Genomic DNA, 15,508 nt, shown 5'->3' on the forward strand with positions numbered 1-15,508 from the left:
GTCCAGTGTATTTGGAATCAAATGAATCATCATGGAATTTAGCATAGTTAGCAAGGGATTGAAAACTTATATATATATAAATATATTGTATAGCAAGGATATATATAAGGATATATATATGTATATATATCCTTGCTCGTTGCAGTTTCCTTTATGAACTTTATAAACTGTTGCTACGAAGACGATTGACTACTTGTAAAAAAATATTTCTATTCTATTATTTCAGTTTGGCCACCCTTTTTTTAAAGTATGTACCAGAAGTGGGAGTGTGCTGCACGTATGCAATGTTTTACTTTAATGTCCTGCAGTTCCACATTGTGACCACAGGGGGGCGTGAAAACCCACGATTTTAATGATGATTGATCACTTTCTTTTGAAAGTACTACCGGAAGTGCTGTCGTGTCTGCCTTGACGTCTGTTTTATAAAATGAATGAGTTGCATTTCCAGACTTGACTTTGGCCACTGGATATGGAGGGCAGTATAAATGAAAGAACGAATGAATGAATGAATAAACAAATACATACATCAATACATAATCAATAAACACTGCAGTGCTAGCACGGCGGTAAGGTGACAATCGCCTTTGGTCACTTTATTTTGAAAGTACTACCGGAAGTTGTTGTGTTGTTATGGCTAAATATTGACGCCATTTTGACGAAATTAAAATGCTGCTACTGTGACCACCGAGATCATCAAGATCATACCTTGAAGGTTTTCTTGGAAGGGATTACATTGAATAAATAATGCTATATGCCAAAGCAGAAACATATAGATACAGGGATAAATATTTGTGTTATTCTGACTAAATTGCTCTTTCTCTAAAACAACTTCCGCTCAGCTGCCGGAAGTGACGAAAGAAAGTAAACAGAAGACCTGCAGGTGGAAATCAGGAAATCAAGATAATTGCTACTAAAGGGATCGATTTAAAAAAGACATTGTGCTTTGTATGCAGACTAAGTGGGATCTGTATTCGAAACGGGTGCAAAGCACAACGAAGGTGAATTATTCAGTGTGTGTTGTTCATCGTTCAGTGTGTGTTGTTCATCGTTCAGTGTGTGTTGTTCATCGTTCAGTGTGTGTTGTTCATCGCTAGCAGCTGTCAGTGAGCCTCTTGTTCTGCTCTTCCGTCGCTACACAGACAGAAACCCGTCGTTGTTGTTGTTTACAGCATTGATCGTGATGTGAAGTTGACTTGTAACACGTGTTTAGACTCGTTTAACTGGCCGACACCGGGTAACGATAGTTAGTTTCCTCTGAAAGTAACCAGCTGTTCGTCCAGCTGTGACCAGACGAGGACCATCTGCTCCACGATGGCATCGTTCTGTTTCATACCAGTGTTATATGAGCTCACTATCAATCACCTGTTGTAGTGGTAGCCCATACTGAGAGAGCTAGTTGTTTCTGTCTTCATCTTAACAAACGTAAGGTACAGTCACACACTGTTTAACGCAATGGTGTTGTTGTGTTCTCTCACAGGTTCACAGGGACCGGATCCAAACGGTCCTCTAATGTTCACAGACATGGATTATGAGTTGGAGGAGGACAAACTGTGAGTCACAATTGTGTTTTCCCTTTTCGTGATCTGCGCCATTCAGTGTTTAAATCTTTGGTTTATACATGGGACATTTTTGAAGTCCTGATATGAACTTTGCACTCATTCCTCGAATTATTGAACTAATTGCACTTATTAGAATGCAAAAAAAGGATCAACTAAATGCTACAAATTTCAATATATCATGTCCTCTCCTCTACAGGGGGATACCAACGGTACCTGGCACTGTGTGTTTAAAGAAAGATGCTAATAACCTCATTGGGATCAGCATTGGTGGTGGGGCACAGTACTGCCCTTGTCTTTACATTGTCCAGGTATGTACAGAACAATTGATTTTGAACAATTCTGTAAAGTATAAATTGCAAGAACATACAGTGTTTCTGTGTCATTGGTACCTTTTTTAATGTGGCGTCTGTTGTCTTCCAGGTCTTTGATAACACCCCAGCAGCGTTGGATGGGACACTGGCAGCAGGTGATGAAATCACAGGCGTGAATGGGAAACCAGTGAAGGGAAAGACCAAAGTGGAGGTGGCAAAGATGATTCAAGCTGTGCTGGTACACAAGGAAATGCTCAGATGGCTTATTACTTACTTCTTCTACAATGTTTTTTATGTACAATTTATATATATAATAATATTTCCCCATCACTAATGACCACCTTTTCATGAGTTCAAAACTCAAATTGAAGCAAATATTAGATAGAATAGAAATATGCAAAAGGAATCAAAAATGACTTACATTTCTGCGTCCCACCTGGGCTGAAGATTTATCAGCAAATAGTCCAACAGTTCACTGACTACCGATGCAAACTCACCATCAAACTGGAAAAGAGGGACTTCACTGGCTTGGCAAGCTGTGCTGCAGAGGTCGGGACTATAGCCCATAGCGATAGGTATAACGTCACCAGTGCAGGGTGGCTGTGTTGTTTTTGGCATCCATTGTTTGCACCCAGAAAATTCCATGACTTGACATTACTGCATGCTGGATTAAAGACGAGGTGCAACGTGGGATTTAAAGGATTAGAATGTATTGCTGTTATCCATCCAGGGCAAATGAATGTGCATATGACTTTCACACTAGGCACAATTTAGCTGGAAAAGTTTGCACATTATGAATTTTGCCTCATGTAGTAGTATAACACATTGTATTTTATTGGTAAAATTTTAAAAGGTTAAATAAATGGCAGATGAAGTTTGTTTTCTAGAGATGGTCTACTACTTAAATGTTACCTTATTTGTTGTTCATGATTCAACTGTATATCTCCTGATTTTGCTCTCACAGGGAGAAGCAGTTATCCACTACAACAAACTGCAGGCAGACCCCAAACAGGGGAAGTCTCTGGATATAGGTATCTCCTCTATTAGTCGTGATTCATTGTTTGTTTATTTTACTGCATGTGGATTATGTATTGTAATGCTATGAATTGCTTTCTTCCTTTATCACAGTAACATTTATTCAGTGCTGTTTGTGTCCATTAAACACGCACGCTGTGTCTTTCAGTCCTGAAAAAAGTAAAACATCGCCTGGTAGAGAACATGAGCTCAGGCACAGCAGATGCTCTTGGACTCAGTAGAGCTATTCTATGCAACGGTGAGATTATTATTATTATTATTATTGTGAACATACTGATTGTATTAGTGCATTTATGTAGATGGTTATAAAGCTAAACTCACGTGGATTTACTTTACAGATGGACTGGTCAAAAGACTGGAGGAGCTGGAGAAAACAGCAGAGCTCTACAAAGGTAAAGAATAATCAAATTACAAAACTGGCCTTCAGTGAACTAAAGTGTTGCAGTGTGATCGGCAAGGTAACTGTTAATGTGATGTTTTAATCAGAAACACTGCATTGAGGTGAGTTTCTGTAAAGATTCACATGTTCCTGTTTGTTCAAACCATTGTCCCATTATTCTGTTTGCTCGTAGGGCTGATGGAGCACACAAAGAGACTGCTCAGAGCTTTCTTTGAGCTTTCTCAAACTCACAGAGGTGAGTTACTGTGATCAAAATCTGAAATTAAACTCATGTTCCTCCCTTAAAAACAACCAGCAAAGAGGAAAAGCACAAACCTTATCCTCTTAACAGATCTCAAGTTATCTGACCTGTAGTGTCTGATGTACTGACTGGTATTTAAAAATCTACCCCTCCAGCGTTTGGCGATGTCTTTTCTGTCATCGGGGTGAGAGAGCCTCAGGCTGCAGCCAGCGAAGCTTTTGTGAAGTTTGCTGATGCTCACCGCAACATTGAGAAATACGGTATTAAGCTCCTAAAGACAATCAAACCTGTGAGTACAGATCAAAGGTTAACTTTCAAACAATTGTGAACACTCGGACCAAACATGTCTTTTTATCGAACATTATGGAATGGAAGTACAAAGCACACACACACTTGTTTGGGAGGATCTGTGGAGTTAATCCAACACGACTTTGTTCTATTGTGCTTCTGTCATGTGTGGATCTCATGACATGACCGTATGATCCGTCTGACATCTCAACACAAATGGTATCTTGTTGTGCAGATGCTCCACGATCTGAACACGTACCTTCACAAAGCCATACCCGACACGAAGCTAACCATCCGCAAGTACCTGGATGTGAAGTTTGAATATCTGGTAAGGCAGCAGCAGCCGGTGCCTTTTGGTTTTTAGTGCGATCTGCAACGTAGTGTCATCACTTGTAAATCTGACTGATTTAGTTCACTATCAGTCTGCAGAGAAAATGATCAATTCCTTGTGTCTTTCAGTCGTACTGCCTGAAGGTGAAGGAAATGGATGATGAAGAATACAGCAGCATTGTGAGTTCTCATTTTCATTATAAATACAAGATTTTGGGGTTGCCAATGGAAAATTGTGTTGCTTTACATCTCTGAGGATTCTTGTTCTTGTATAATCTGAAGCTGTGATTAATATTCTTCGTCATACAGGCCATGGGAGAGCCGCTGTATCGTGTCAGCACTGGTAACTATGAATACCGCTTGGTGCTGCGGTGTCGGCAGGAGGCTCGCGCCCGCTTCGCCAAAATGAGGAAGGACGTTCTGGAGAAGATAGAGCTGCTGGATCAGAAACACGGTCTGTTGTTGATGTTGTTGGCCTTTTTCCCAGCAATTATTTTCCATTTACCCACTCAGTCAGTTGTAAACTGGCACAAGTGGTACAAGGCTACATCTGTCTGATCGGTTTCTCTCTATTCACAAGAAATGGGACAATGCCTGTCCCTCACTCCCCATGTGAAAAATATTTTAACAGTGTTAGTTTTTCACTTAAATTGGTGATTATTTGGAAAATTTCTATACAAGTCAAATTTTTGCCAAACTAATCTTGGATGCATTTGTTTCGATTAGAATAAATAGTCAGTAAATCATTTTTGGCATTTAGTCTGCAAAAATGCACAAAGAAAGACCAGAGAAATGTAAAGATATTGATCAGAAGAAAAACAACATAAAATCTGCCAGAGAAGAGCCATACCAACCATTTCAGGTTACGTGCTGATATTCAGCAATTTAATCTCATATAATCTGTCCCTAAATACCAGATAAGAAAACCACACAATAAACATTTCACCTGTTTGCCCCATCATTTTCTCACTCTTTTTGCTCCTCACATTCTTTATTTTGTTTTGTTTGTCAATATTTAACTTCCCTTACCCGTCTCTAAATTTAATAACCTAGATCATCCACTCTCTTCCCTCCCCTCTTCTTCACCTACAGTCCAGGACATTGTGTTCCAGCTGCAGCGCTTCGTCTCAGGCATGTCACATTACTATGACGAGTGCTACGCCGTCCTGAAGGAGGCGGATGTCTTCCCCATTGAAGTGGACCTCTCCCGCACCATGTTCAACTACGGCAGCCAGCCATTCTCCTACACCGGAGATGAGGAGGAGGAGGAGGAGGAGGAGGAGGGAGGAGGTGGAGAGGAAGGAAGGAGCAGCACAGAGAGACAAGCTGAAAATGGGGCTGAAAAATTGATTGATGACGAATGACAGTGAGTGAGTGAGTTAGCGAGTGTGTGTTTGTGTGCTTGTTTGTGTGTGTGATGAAGTCCACTCCTCCAACATAACTGTTTTTCACTTGCATTTAATGTCAATGCACTCACCATACAGCAATCTTTGCAGTGGATTGTAGTGGTTTAAATGGTGAAAACTACAAAAAAAATGCAGCTATAATGCTGTATGGTAGTCTTTTGGCTGTGTGTCCCTCTTGGGATAATCTCAAATCAACAGCTTTCTGATTATTTTACCATAGCAACTTCTGACTGTCAACTTTCTCTTAAAAAAAAAAAAAAAAAAAAAAAAAAGACTTTATGTGATCATGAGGTCCTGAGATGATGAGGTGTGCCTTCTAAGCTCTTAATGAAGCCTAATGGGTCTGGGCTGCATGTCAATGTGCAGATTGTGGATTGTTGAAGTTATATCTTGATATTAACGTTTTTTGGTTATTTTCTTTGCTACAAACTTGTCGTATTTTTACAGGGATTTATTTAGCTACCTAAAATTATATTTTGTGTAGTTTAACAAACACATGGCAAATTAAACTACTGGATACATATACAAAATCTAAAGGTATTGTTGAAGATAATGACTGAATGCAGTTTGTTACATGAAGCTGTTACATTAATTTGTCTTCAATTTTTTTTATTCTGCTAAGCACATTTTAAGTTGTTTCATAAGGGAGAGCCTGCAATTAGCAAAGTCTAGTTCTGAAAAGCTTTATAACCAAAGCCTATTTTTTATTTTATTCAATCTGTTTCACCTCTTTGTACTGCATGTTTCCAGTTAAAGTTTCTTTCTAACTCTCTTGTAACCCACCTGAACTGCTCTCTTCTCGTCAACAACATGTCTGTTTTCTTTCAGCCCGTGGTAGTGTTTCTGTTTAGAAGGAGAAAGGTAATTGACACAAAAAGCCTCACAGAGCTTTACCACTGTGTGGAAATCATTAATGATGAAAAACTACCAACACTATATGTAAATAACTGTGTACAGAGTGCTGTTGTTTTAATTTCTATTCTCATTCCCACTTTATTTATTCTTTTGTCAAAGTATATTTAAAAGCTTTTAATTAGAAAATTGGATTCTATTTTATAGTCAATATAATTATCCTATTCTATGTCTCCTTGTTGCTGCCTTCAAGGGGATAAGATGATTTTGTGCATTTTCATGTTTTACTTTTGGGAACACTAGGGGGAAGCATCAGATCACACTGTCTGCAATCATCAAGAGTTCACATGTGTTCAATTAAAGAAACATTTGGTTCGTGTATTGTTGTCTTTTACTAAATCAGAAGGAGCTGCTGTGTTGTCCCCTAACCTAACAGCATGTCTGTGTCACAGGGTCTGTCTCTACTGATGGTTCTATATGGGGAGGGTGTGAACAGGTTCGTGGTGTTATTGTCTTACAGGCAGTTCCCAGCAGCCTAATGGATCCAGGCCCTGCTTAAGATAAGATAAGATAAGATAAGATAAGAGCCAGGTGTTGTCTTGAGCCTACGGGGGAGAAATAACAAATAGGTTGAAACTTTATGTAACATTGTGCCATCTCTTAAGACACTTGGGGCTCAGTTTCGCTTCCATATTAAACAGCAATCCCTTTCAAACGACCTGTAGTGTTGTTCCCGTTCCTCCTCTCAGCAGCCAATCAGAAGACGCTCCGCTCCCACAGCTTTACTCGGACTTTCCCAGAATCTGAGTTTCTCTTCTGCTCGAGCCACGTTTGACCGATCCAGGTCTTTATTCTGCATAGATTAGCCTTAAACTGCATCCAGGTCTTTATTCTGCATAGATTAGCCTTAAACTGCATCCATAGAGCCATGCTTTCAGCTAAGAGGCTGTATGGCGTTCTGCTGTGTGTGGCGGCTGCGACCTTCGCCTCTGCTGACAGTAAGTAGTTCATATGAAATCACGGGTTGTGGGTTCAGGATCTAACACAGTGGTTGGCTGTAAGCATGCATACATACATACATACATACATACATGCATACATACATACATACATACATACATACATACATACATACATACATACATACATACATACATACATACATACATACATACATACATACATACATACATACATACATACATACATACATACATACACAGGACTGACACTCTCTGTCTGCTCTTATGATTCAAGGTGTGTCGGAAAGGTTCGCTTGACCTGAATAGCCTGTTGTCTATTTAAAGTTACTGTACAGGGTAATCCCCCACAATCACGAGGGCTCCTTCCACTGAAATGTTTCGTTTAAACCTTCATTTTGTTTATATATTGAAATACATTTTAAAATGATCAACTGTAGAAACATTCAGACATGAATGGTGGGATATTTTTAATGAATGTTACACAAGCTAAAACACATTAAAAATGCAATGCAAGGTATAGATGCACTGATATACTGCCATACAAACAATAAAGGCCAGCATAAGCTCAATATCATTTTAATGGTAGAGTTACTTCGCATAGGACTTTACTTGTATTCTAGGAATGAAAGTCTACATGACTGTTGTGACCTTATACATGACTGTTGTGACCTTATACATGACTGTTGTGACCTTATACATGACTGTTGTGACCTTATACATGACTGTTGTGACCTTATACATGACTGTTGTGACCTTATACATGACTGTTGTGACCTTATACATGACTGTTGTGACCTTATACATGACTGTTGTGACCTTATACATGACTGTTGTGACCTTATACATGACTGTTGTGACCTTATACATGACTGTTGTGACCTTATACAGCCATTTCGTTAAGTTATTTTCCTCTTACTACAATGGTGTGTGATTTCTCCTCAGAGATGACAGCAGCCACAGTGTACTGGGACCCCCAACACAAGCTTGTCCTGCTGAAGGAAGGGGTGCTGGAGACCAAAGGGGATGCATACGGTTATCTGAATGATACCCTGTCAAGTACAGGCTGGAGTGTCCTAGAGATCCGTGCCGGGTATGGGCAGACCCCTGAACCTGATGAGGTGACTTTCTTCCTGGCTGGCTACCTCGAAGGCTTCCTCACTGCCCAGTAAGTGTGATGAATGTGCTGTCATGCTCGCTTTTCCTATAGAGTCCTCATCATGCCTCCATCTCAACATCTGATAATCAAAAAAAAACATTATCAGTAATCAAATTGGTGATTGTTGTTGAACAGTATGCGTCTGATGAGAAACTTGGAGATAAGAAACTTAAATGAGCTTTGACCTTTGTCCCCTTCTGTAACAATTAAACGATTGCCAGCACCCACCAGCCTCCCACGCAATGAAGTAAAAATACAAAATCATTAGGATAATAAACTACTGACTAATCAAACATTATCAAACACGTTGTTTAAACATTGTAAATACTGTATTTTTTTCATTCTGATTACATTCATTTAGTATTCATACATACTCTTTCTCCCCAGGCAGATGATTGACCACTATGCGAACATGTATCCGCAGCTGATCCATGACCCAAAGATCCTCGACCCGGTTCAGAGTTTCATGGCGTGAGTCTGTTCTGTTTTTCTTTAAAAATGAAAACCACAGCAGCAGCACCGTTCAGTTTAGCTCAGACTGTGACCAGATATTTAAGCTCTGTAAGTGTTCTGTAATGGCATTGGCCTGCCCCTTACCAGTTTATTGAGTTTATTCCTGAAAAGGATTACATTGTAACATTCAGCAGGAAGAGGAAAACAGAGAGAATATTATTGTTTGATTAAGTAACTTTGGATTGTTTTGAGAATGAAATGTTTGTCCTCTGTTCAAGTGAGTTTATTAACATGTATCCATTGGACTACATGTTTGCCAAGCTTCTGGTCATGAGCTCAGTGTTTGGTTCTTTACTTTTAAGTAGTTCATAGTAAATAATTATAATGAATAATGTCACTCTTGGGCTTGTAGGAAGCAGGACGCATGGACCAGAGAGCAAGTAAAACTGAACAAGAGCTCTGATCCTCTTTGGGAACACGCAGGCTTCATCGTGGCTCAGATGGATGGACTGCAGGCAGGAGTCGCACACTGGGCAAAGAAACAAGGAAAAAAGGTAAGAAGGGCACAATTAATGTTATCTTATCATTGCAATTTAACTTGTGTTGAAACAGGCTTTTTTATGAGCATAGAAGCCTTTGGGGGATATCTTTTTTCTGCATCAGTAAAGAACATTTTTCAGACAAAAACAATAAAAAACACACATTAAAGGTATAAAACAATGTGAATATGCAAAATAATCAACTGCAACTCTCAAATCACGGTTTCAAGTGTATGCATATGTAAAGATAAAACAAAGAAGTGCATATTAAGAATATGTCTATATAAATAGAATAATCTGAATCTTATGGAAACTAGAAATTCCACTTCAGGATTCTGACAGGTGCATGGCTTTAAATACTGCCTTGACAAGTTCCTATTCAAAATGAGGAACCTCCAACTCTGACATTTTGTCACTCTAAAGTCTAAAGGGACATGTGATTGAATGCCTTATGTATGTGTTGTTGATCAAAAGTAGTAATGTATTTTCCAAAGGTTAGTTTATGATCAACACTGAGTACAAGACAACACCACTTATTGTGCCAATATTGTTATGTTACAAACAATGAAACTGCCTTTATTACTGACTCAATTATTTACCATTTCTAAATTGCATCTATATCTCACCTACCATAGATTTATTTGCATTTAGAACCAGTTTAAGTTTAATAATAGATCGTTGTTGGGTCATAAAGTTAAACTGCTGCTTGGATAGTGCAGATTTGGTATGACATGTCTCCTAATAGCTCATGATTTCAGTAATTTTAAGCTTATCACTTGTTTTAAGTAAGTAAGATATTTATTTTTCGATTGGTGGCGGTCTCACTATGGAAGCAGGACTACTACTCATTTTCATTTGCTCACAAGCAGCTGTTTATCTGGCCTTCTTCCCATAGCCACTGTCCCTGTTTGCCGTCCAGTTCCTGAATGCGGTAGGAGACCTGCTGGATCTGATCCCAGCCTTGGTCCCCACCTCCAACTCTCCGCTCAGAAACTTCAAACTTCCGGGGATGGGACACTGCTCTGCTCTCATCAAGGTCAGAGGTCAAAACATGTACAGTAAGGGGTGCTCCTCAAAGCTCCTGTGCACAATATGTTTAAAATCAGTAAAACATCAGCTGTAATCAGATGATTTACTTAAATGTGTTAAATCAATTAAAAAAATAAAGCAACTACTTTTAAAAAATAATTTCCTAAACAAATGCCCTGGTGCCTTGGCAAAATGAGAGAATATTATTTTTCATCCTGCGTACTTATTTAAAGGATAGAGAGCCTCCCATCTTCTTTTAAAGCTCTCTCTTTTTAGCATTAGTGAAACATTTAGTCTATAAAAGTGCTATATCCTCCTTTGTGACCACAACCACACCAGAAAAAACGAGGCATATTGTTCCCAAAGACGCAGTAGTGTATTTGTGTTTAGTGAAAGTTTAATTTGCTACATAAACAAAGAACTCCCACTGTAGAATGTTCACCATGCAGGTCTGCATGGTGAAAATGGCAAGCAAAGATTGTGCCAGCCTTATCTGCCCTGCAACTACCGACAATAAATCAGTCTAAATGGATTCTCTCATGGTGTATCATTGTGTCTGACCGCACAACCATAGTGTTCATCAAAACCCTGGTAATCAGCACACCCTCATGCAGTCCTGCATGGTGAAAATTATACAGTGGGAGTTCTTTGTATTAGTATTAGCAGATTTCTCTGTCATAAAAAAGATTTAGTAACACTAATAGCAGAAATATGGATCCCTCATGTGCATTTGAGATATTTTAAGGAGTGCAGTATTGTTCGTTGTTTAACTTATAATCACACCTTTCATTTTTACAAACTATTTGTTCTCCATGAATTGTTTACTTACTTACTTTCGTCACTTTCATCACTTGTGCCATGTATGTTTTTTTGTTTTTTTAATTTGTGAAGCTCACATCACATCACACATACTTGAATTACAATAATTATGTAACTGTACCAACATAGTAATTCATTCATTGAAGTCAAGAATATCCTAAATTCCTTTTTTTTGCTACTGTTGAGCACTGCCACATTTACGTTCTGTACCAGCTTTGCATGAAAACATTTACATTGAAATCCAAGATGACATTTGGTTATGGTGTATGACATACGTCAAATAGAAAACTACACATGTTTTTTCTATTGTTTTATTCATATATTTCTGTTATTTAGACACTGAATTTTTTGTCTTTGGAAACATTGGCAATCACCAAACAGCCCATTGGGTGAAAGAGCTTAAAGATGACGCCCTGCCTCATTACCTTTTAACCTAAATTGAGTCATTGCATGAAGTAAGGCGCTTAGGACCTGTGATAAAATCTGATTCACACTGACACAAATCCCAGTAATTTTCTGCTGACACAGGAATACCGTATTGACTGTTGAGTCTAACTCCACACTTGAATGTTTTCTGTCCCCCCCCCCCCCCCAGATGCTGCCCGGTTTTGAGAACCTTTTGTTTGCCCACTCCAGCTGGTACACATACGCTGCTACGATGCGGATCTACAAACACTGGGATTTCCACATCACTGAGCCCCACACAGCCACCGGGAAAGTGTCCTTCAGCAGCTACCCTGGTATGAAGGCCCCAGGAATTCTCCATAACAAGAATTCTTCAAAGATTACAAGGACATCTGTGGAACTGTAGTGATTTGCGATCCGTTTTTCACACAACTGTGGCTTGTTTGTGAAGTATGTCAGTAATGGTCTCAGCTTAATCTTCCTCTTCAGGTTTTCTTGTGTCTCTGGATGACTTCTACCTTATGGGCAGTGGTCTGATGATGACCCAGACCACCAACAATGTCTTTAACACCTCCCTTTTTGACACAATCACCCCAAACAGCCTCCTGGCATGGCAGAGGGTGAGGCTGGCTAACAGTTTGGCACATACCGGAGAAGAGTGGGCCAAAACCTTCTCCAATCACAACTCTGGTAAGGGATTATATATTTTGCACTAAGCACAGTCACCATTTTTATCTAAAGCAAATAATTAAAACTAATTGAAATTAATGTATACTTACACTACTGCTAACCTTTAGTTTTCCAAAGCATACCAGTGTATTTGATCTTAATTCATTCATTTTACCTTGCAGGCAGCCATTGGAATACATTTATTTCAGCACAAAATTGAAATCAACCTGCATTGACTTGATACTTAAAGGGGAACTCCACCTATTTTACACACCAAAGTCTGTTTACAGGTGTCGTGGGGTAATATTGCACGTAAAGCCTTTTGTGTCTCCAGAGGAAGGTCCATGATATCTGATAAATTGCCTTAAGTGATGTCAGCAAAGGTTTGGTCTGAGGACTACAAGTTTGAAAAATAACTCTGAGGATGTGGAGTTAGAAAGAAGCAAACTCACCAGACCTCTTCAGCCTGGTCCTCATCTTTGCTAGAGGCTCAAGGCTACATTAGCAGCTAAAATACACTACCTCTGGCTCTGTTTGTGTAGGCACCTACAACAACCAGTACATGGTGTTGGACAGGAGCAAAGTGAAGCTGGGCCACAGTGTTGATAACGGCGCTCTGACTGTGGTGGAGCAGATCCCTGGGCTGGTGGAGTACTCTGACCAGACACAGGCTCTGCGCAGAGGTAACAACAGATCTATTTACTCTGTTTTTCTACAGCCTTTGTTTCATTTGAACGTTTTAGAGATTGTATTTCCTTCTGCCTCCGTTAACCTAAGGTTACTGGCCGTCCTACAACGTTCCTTTCCACCACAAGATCTACACGCTGAGTGGTTATGGAGAAATGTGGGAAGAGTATGGAGAAGACTTCTCCTACGATCTTTGTCCCAGAGCCAAGATCTTCCGCCGTGACCAGGCTGATGTCAAGGACCTGGACTCCTTGAAGCACATTATGAGGTTTAATGGTGTGTGGCTCTGTCTTCTTTTGGTAATTTCTGACTCACATTCAGCTGGTTCTCCATATCAAATTGAATCTGCTTTTCTTATGTTTTCATAAGTCTCAATGATCAAACAAACACAGTGACATCTTTGTTAACTGAGGTAATCATGAATCATAGTCAGTCATAGTATTGTTAGTCCCACATTTTGAATAAAGATTTCCTTATAGGCCCAGAAGAGGAATTGTTCCCACACATTTATTGTTGTTTTTCAGACTACAAGAAGGATCCATACTCCAAGGGTGACCCCTGCAAGACCATCTGCTGCCGTGGCGACCTGAGAGCGGAGAAGGCTACCCCAGGAGGTTGCTATGACACTAAGGTAGTGCCCTGTCACCACAGTGATATTGTACTGTAGTAATAGAGGTCACTTGTAAAATCAAATGCCTTTTAGCTCAGATTTTCTCTGGCTCCTGTGTTGTTCTCCGTCCAGGTGACAGATTTCCACATGGCTGAGGACTTCCGTGCGGAGGCGGTGAACGGGCCAACGACACAGGACGGACTCCCGCCGTTCTTTTGGGATAAATTCAGCAGCATCAGCCACCAGGGTCTGCCGCAGTATTACAACTTTACCTTCATCAAGATGCAGCCTCTTCTTTTTGAGCCATGAGGTGTGTTTGTGTTTGTGTGAGTTAAACAGAGAGAGAGATTCTGTCTGTCTGATACTTTCAGAACAGGGAATGATGAGAGTCAAAGGCACAATCTAATGTTTCTCTTGGGGTACACTTCTGTTTACATACTGATGTTTTTTTTCAAATTATTGCTCAAAGTGACAATCTCTAATTTCTCAAATTCGTTCTCTTTGACGGCAACCATGGCAATAAGCGGTGATTGCAAGGCAGGGTTTTGGATCTAATTTCCCAGAGATACAAACAGTGTGCGCCGTTTATGAGTTTTCTTGGGAATGTCACACACAAACGCCCAGTTTGTAAGTAAGTGCAAGGGCTTTTATCACTCGTCCATAGGCTCATTCCCTATTGTGTAACCTCATTTGGTGATAGATAGTGACTTAAAGACATTTATTTAAATGAAAATCTCCACCAAGAAATGCTTCTTACATTTTTTTACTTTTTACATGCTGTGACCAACAGTACCTCCTTCCACCTGATAAAATGCAGGATGTCACACTGCCAGTCAGATTTGAACGAGTATATGTCTCATATGTGTTATTTAATTTGGAATTCAGTAGAAACCAGTAGTTTTTTTTTTTATACTTGCCATTTGTGCCTTGAACACTGAGAGCACCATCATTTTATAATATGCAGAATTAATGCACTAAATCAGTGAAAATATTTAATCTTTCTTTAAATGCTTGAATGTCTTCATACATGCAAACACCATCATTTTCGATGATAAAATGAATCAATCAATGCAATGTCATACTCAGGACTGTGATCTTGTTATTTATATGCATCTATTTCTTATACTTTGGAAAGTTAAAACAGCTCAGGTTTATATATTTATAATAAGCCTGTGTTTCTTATGTAATAGTATGTGTAATACTTCACATCTGTATCATGCCATCAGTCCTTGTGTTAATTGTTTATTAAAGTTTTACAGTTCTACCAGCACAGTCCTGACTTTAATGTTGTGCTTACATAAATATATATAAAGTCTCAAAATCAGGTAAGTACATACTTTGGGTAAGTATGTAACAGTACAAGTTTGAAATATTTAGATCACATGAAAAATCCCACTTTTATCAATGGTCAAATGAGTAAAAAAAACCACATTATGTTTATTAAATATCTTCCATATGGAATATTTCTAAAATGCATATGTGCATATATTTGATATTCAACTTGTTGTGAGTTTATATGTACCAAATGGTCAGTAGTTAACTCAAAAAAGCAAGATCTGATGTTTAATAATAGAAGCAAACCGATATACTTCCTCAAAATGCATTGAAACCCCTTGAAACTAATGGAGAATGGCTTATCAAGCAAATGTTTTCACCTGCTCTATGACTAATAATAGTTATTTGAAACTTTTATTTATATGGAATATGTAGATATGAGCCCCTTTGTGTGTTTACTG

General features: G+C 39.1%; 2 protein-coding genes across 4 annotated transcripts; both read left to right on the top strand.

The window, feature by feature from the left end:
- Positions 1–839: 839 nt before the first annotated feature.
- Positions 840–5,830, top strand: pick1 (protein interacting with prkca 1). Of its 2 annotated transcripts, none has more exons than XM_054607625.1 (13): positions 840–998; positions 1,478–1,550; positions 1,756–1,867; positions 1,980–2,115; positions 2,833–2,901; positions 3,054–3,143; positions 3,244–3,297; positions 3,478–3,540; positions 3,702–3,835; positions 4,070–4,162; positions 4,294–4,344; positions 4,474–4,618; positions 5,257–5,830. In XM_054607625.1, the coding sequence occupies exons 2-13, from the start codon at positions 1,510–1,512 to the stop codon at positions 5,526–5,528; spliced, it is 1,260 nt and encodes a 419-aa protein (XP_054463600.1). In that variant the 5' UTR covers positions 840–998; positions 1,478–1,509; the 3' UTR covers positions 5,529–5,830. The 2 variants fall into 2 exon arrangements, with proteins under 2 accessions (XP_054463600.1, XP_054463601.1); XM_054607626.1 differs by having other exon boundaries at positions 1,980–2,108; positions 2,835–2,901.
- Positions 5,831–7,218: 1,388 nt separating this feature from the next.
- plbd1a (phospholipase B domain containing 1a) lies at positions 7,219–15,038 on the top strand. Of its 2 annotated transcripts, XM_054607767.1 has the most exons (12): positions 7,219–7,266; positions 7,306–7,420; positions 8,348–8,570; positions 8,949–9,032; positions 9,427–9,568; positions 10,449–10,589; positions 11,997–12,141; positions 12,296–12,496; positions 13,018–13,158; positions 13,253–13,438; positions 13,687–13,793; positions 13,905–15,038. In XM_054607767.1, the coding sequence occupies exons 2-12, from the start codon at positions 7,351–7,353 to the stop codon at positions 14,079–14,081; spliced, it is 1,617 nt and encodes a 538-aa protein (XP_054463742.1). In that variant the 5' UTR covers positions 7,219–7,266; positions 7,306–7,350; the 3' UTR covers positions 14,082–15,038. The 2 variants fall into 2 exon arrangements, with proteins under 2 accessions (XP_054463742.1, XP_054463740.1); XM_054607765.1 differs by having other exon boundaries at positions 7,226–7,420.
- The last annotated feature ends 470 nt before the right edge of the window (positions 15,039–15,508 follow it).

Source organism: Anoplopoma fimbria, chromosome 11 (genome assembly GCF_027596085.1).
Source record: "Anoplopoma fimbria isolate UVic2021 breed Golden Eagle Sablefish chromosome 11, Afim_UVic_2022, whole genome shotgun sequence".
Lineage (NCBI taxonomy): Eukaryota > Metazoa > Chordata > Actinopteri > Perciformes > Anoplopomatidae > Anoplopoma > Anoplopoma fimbria.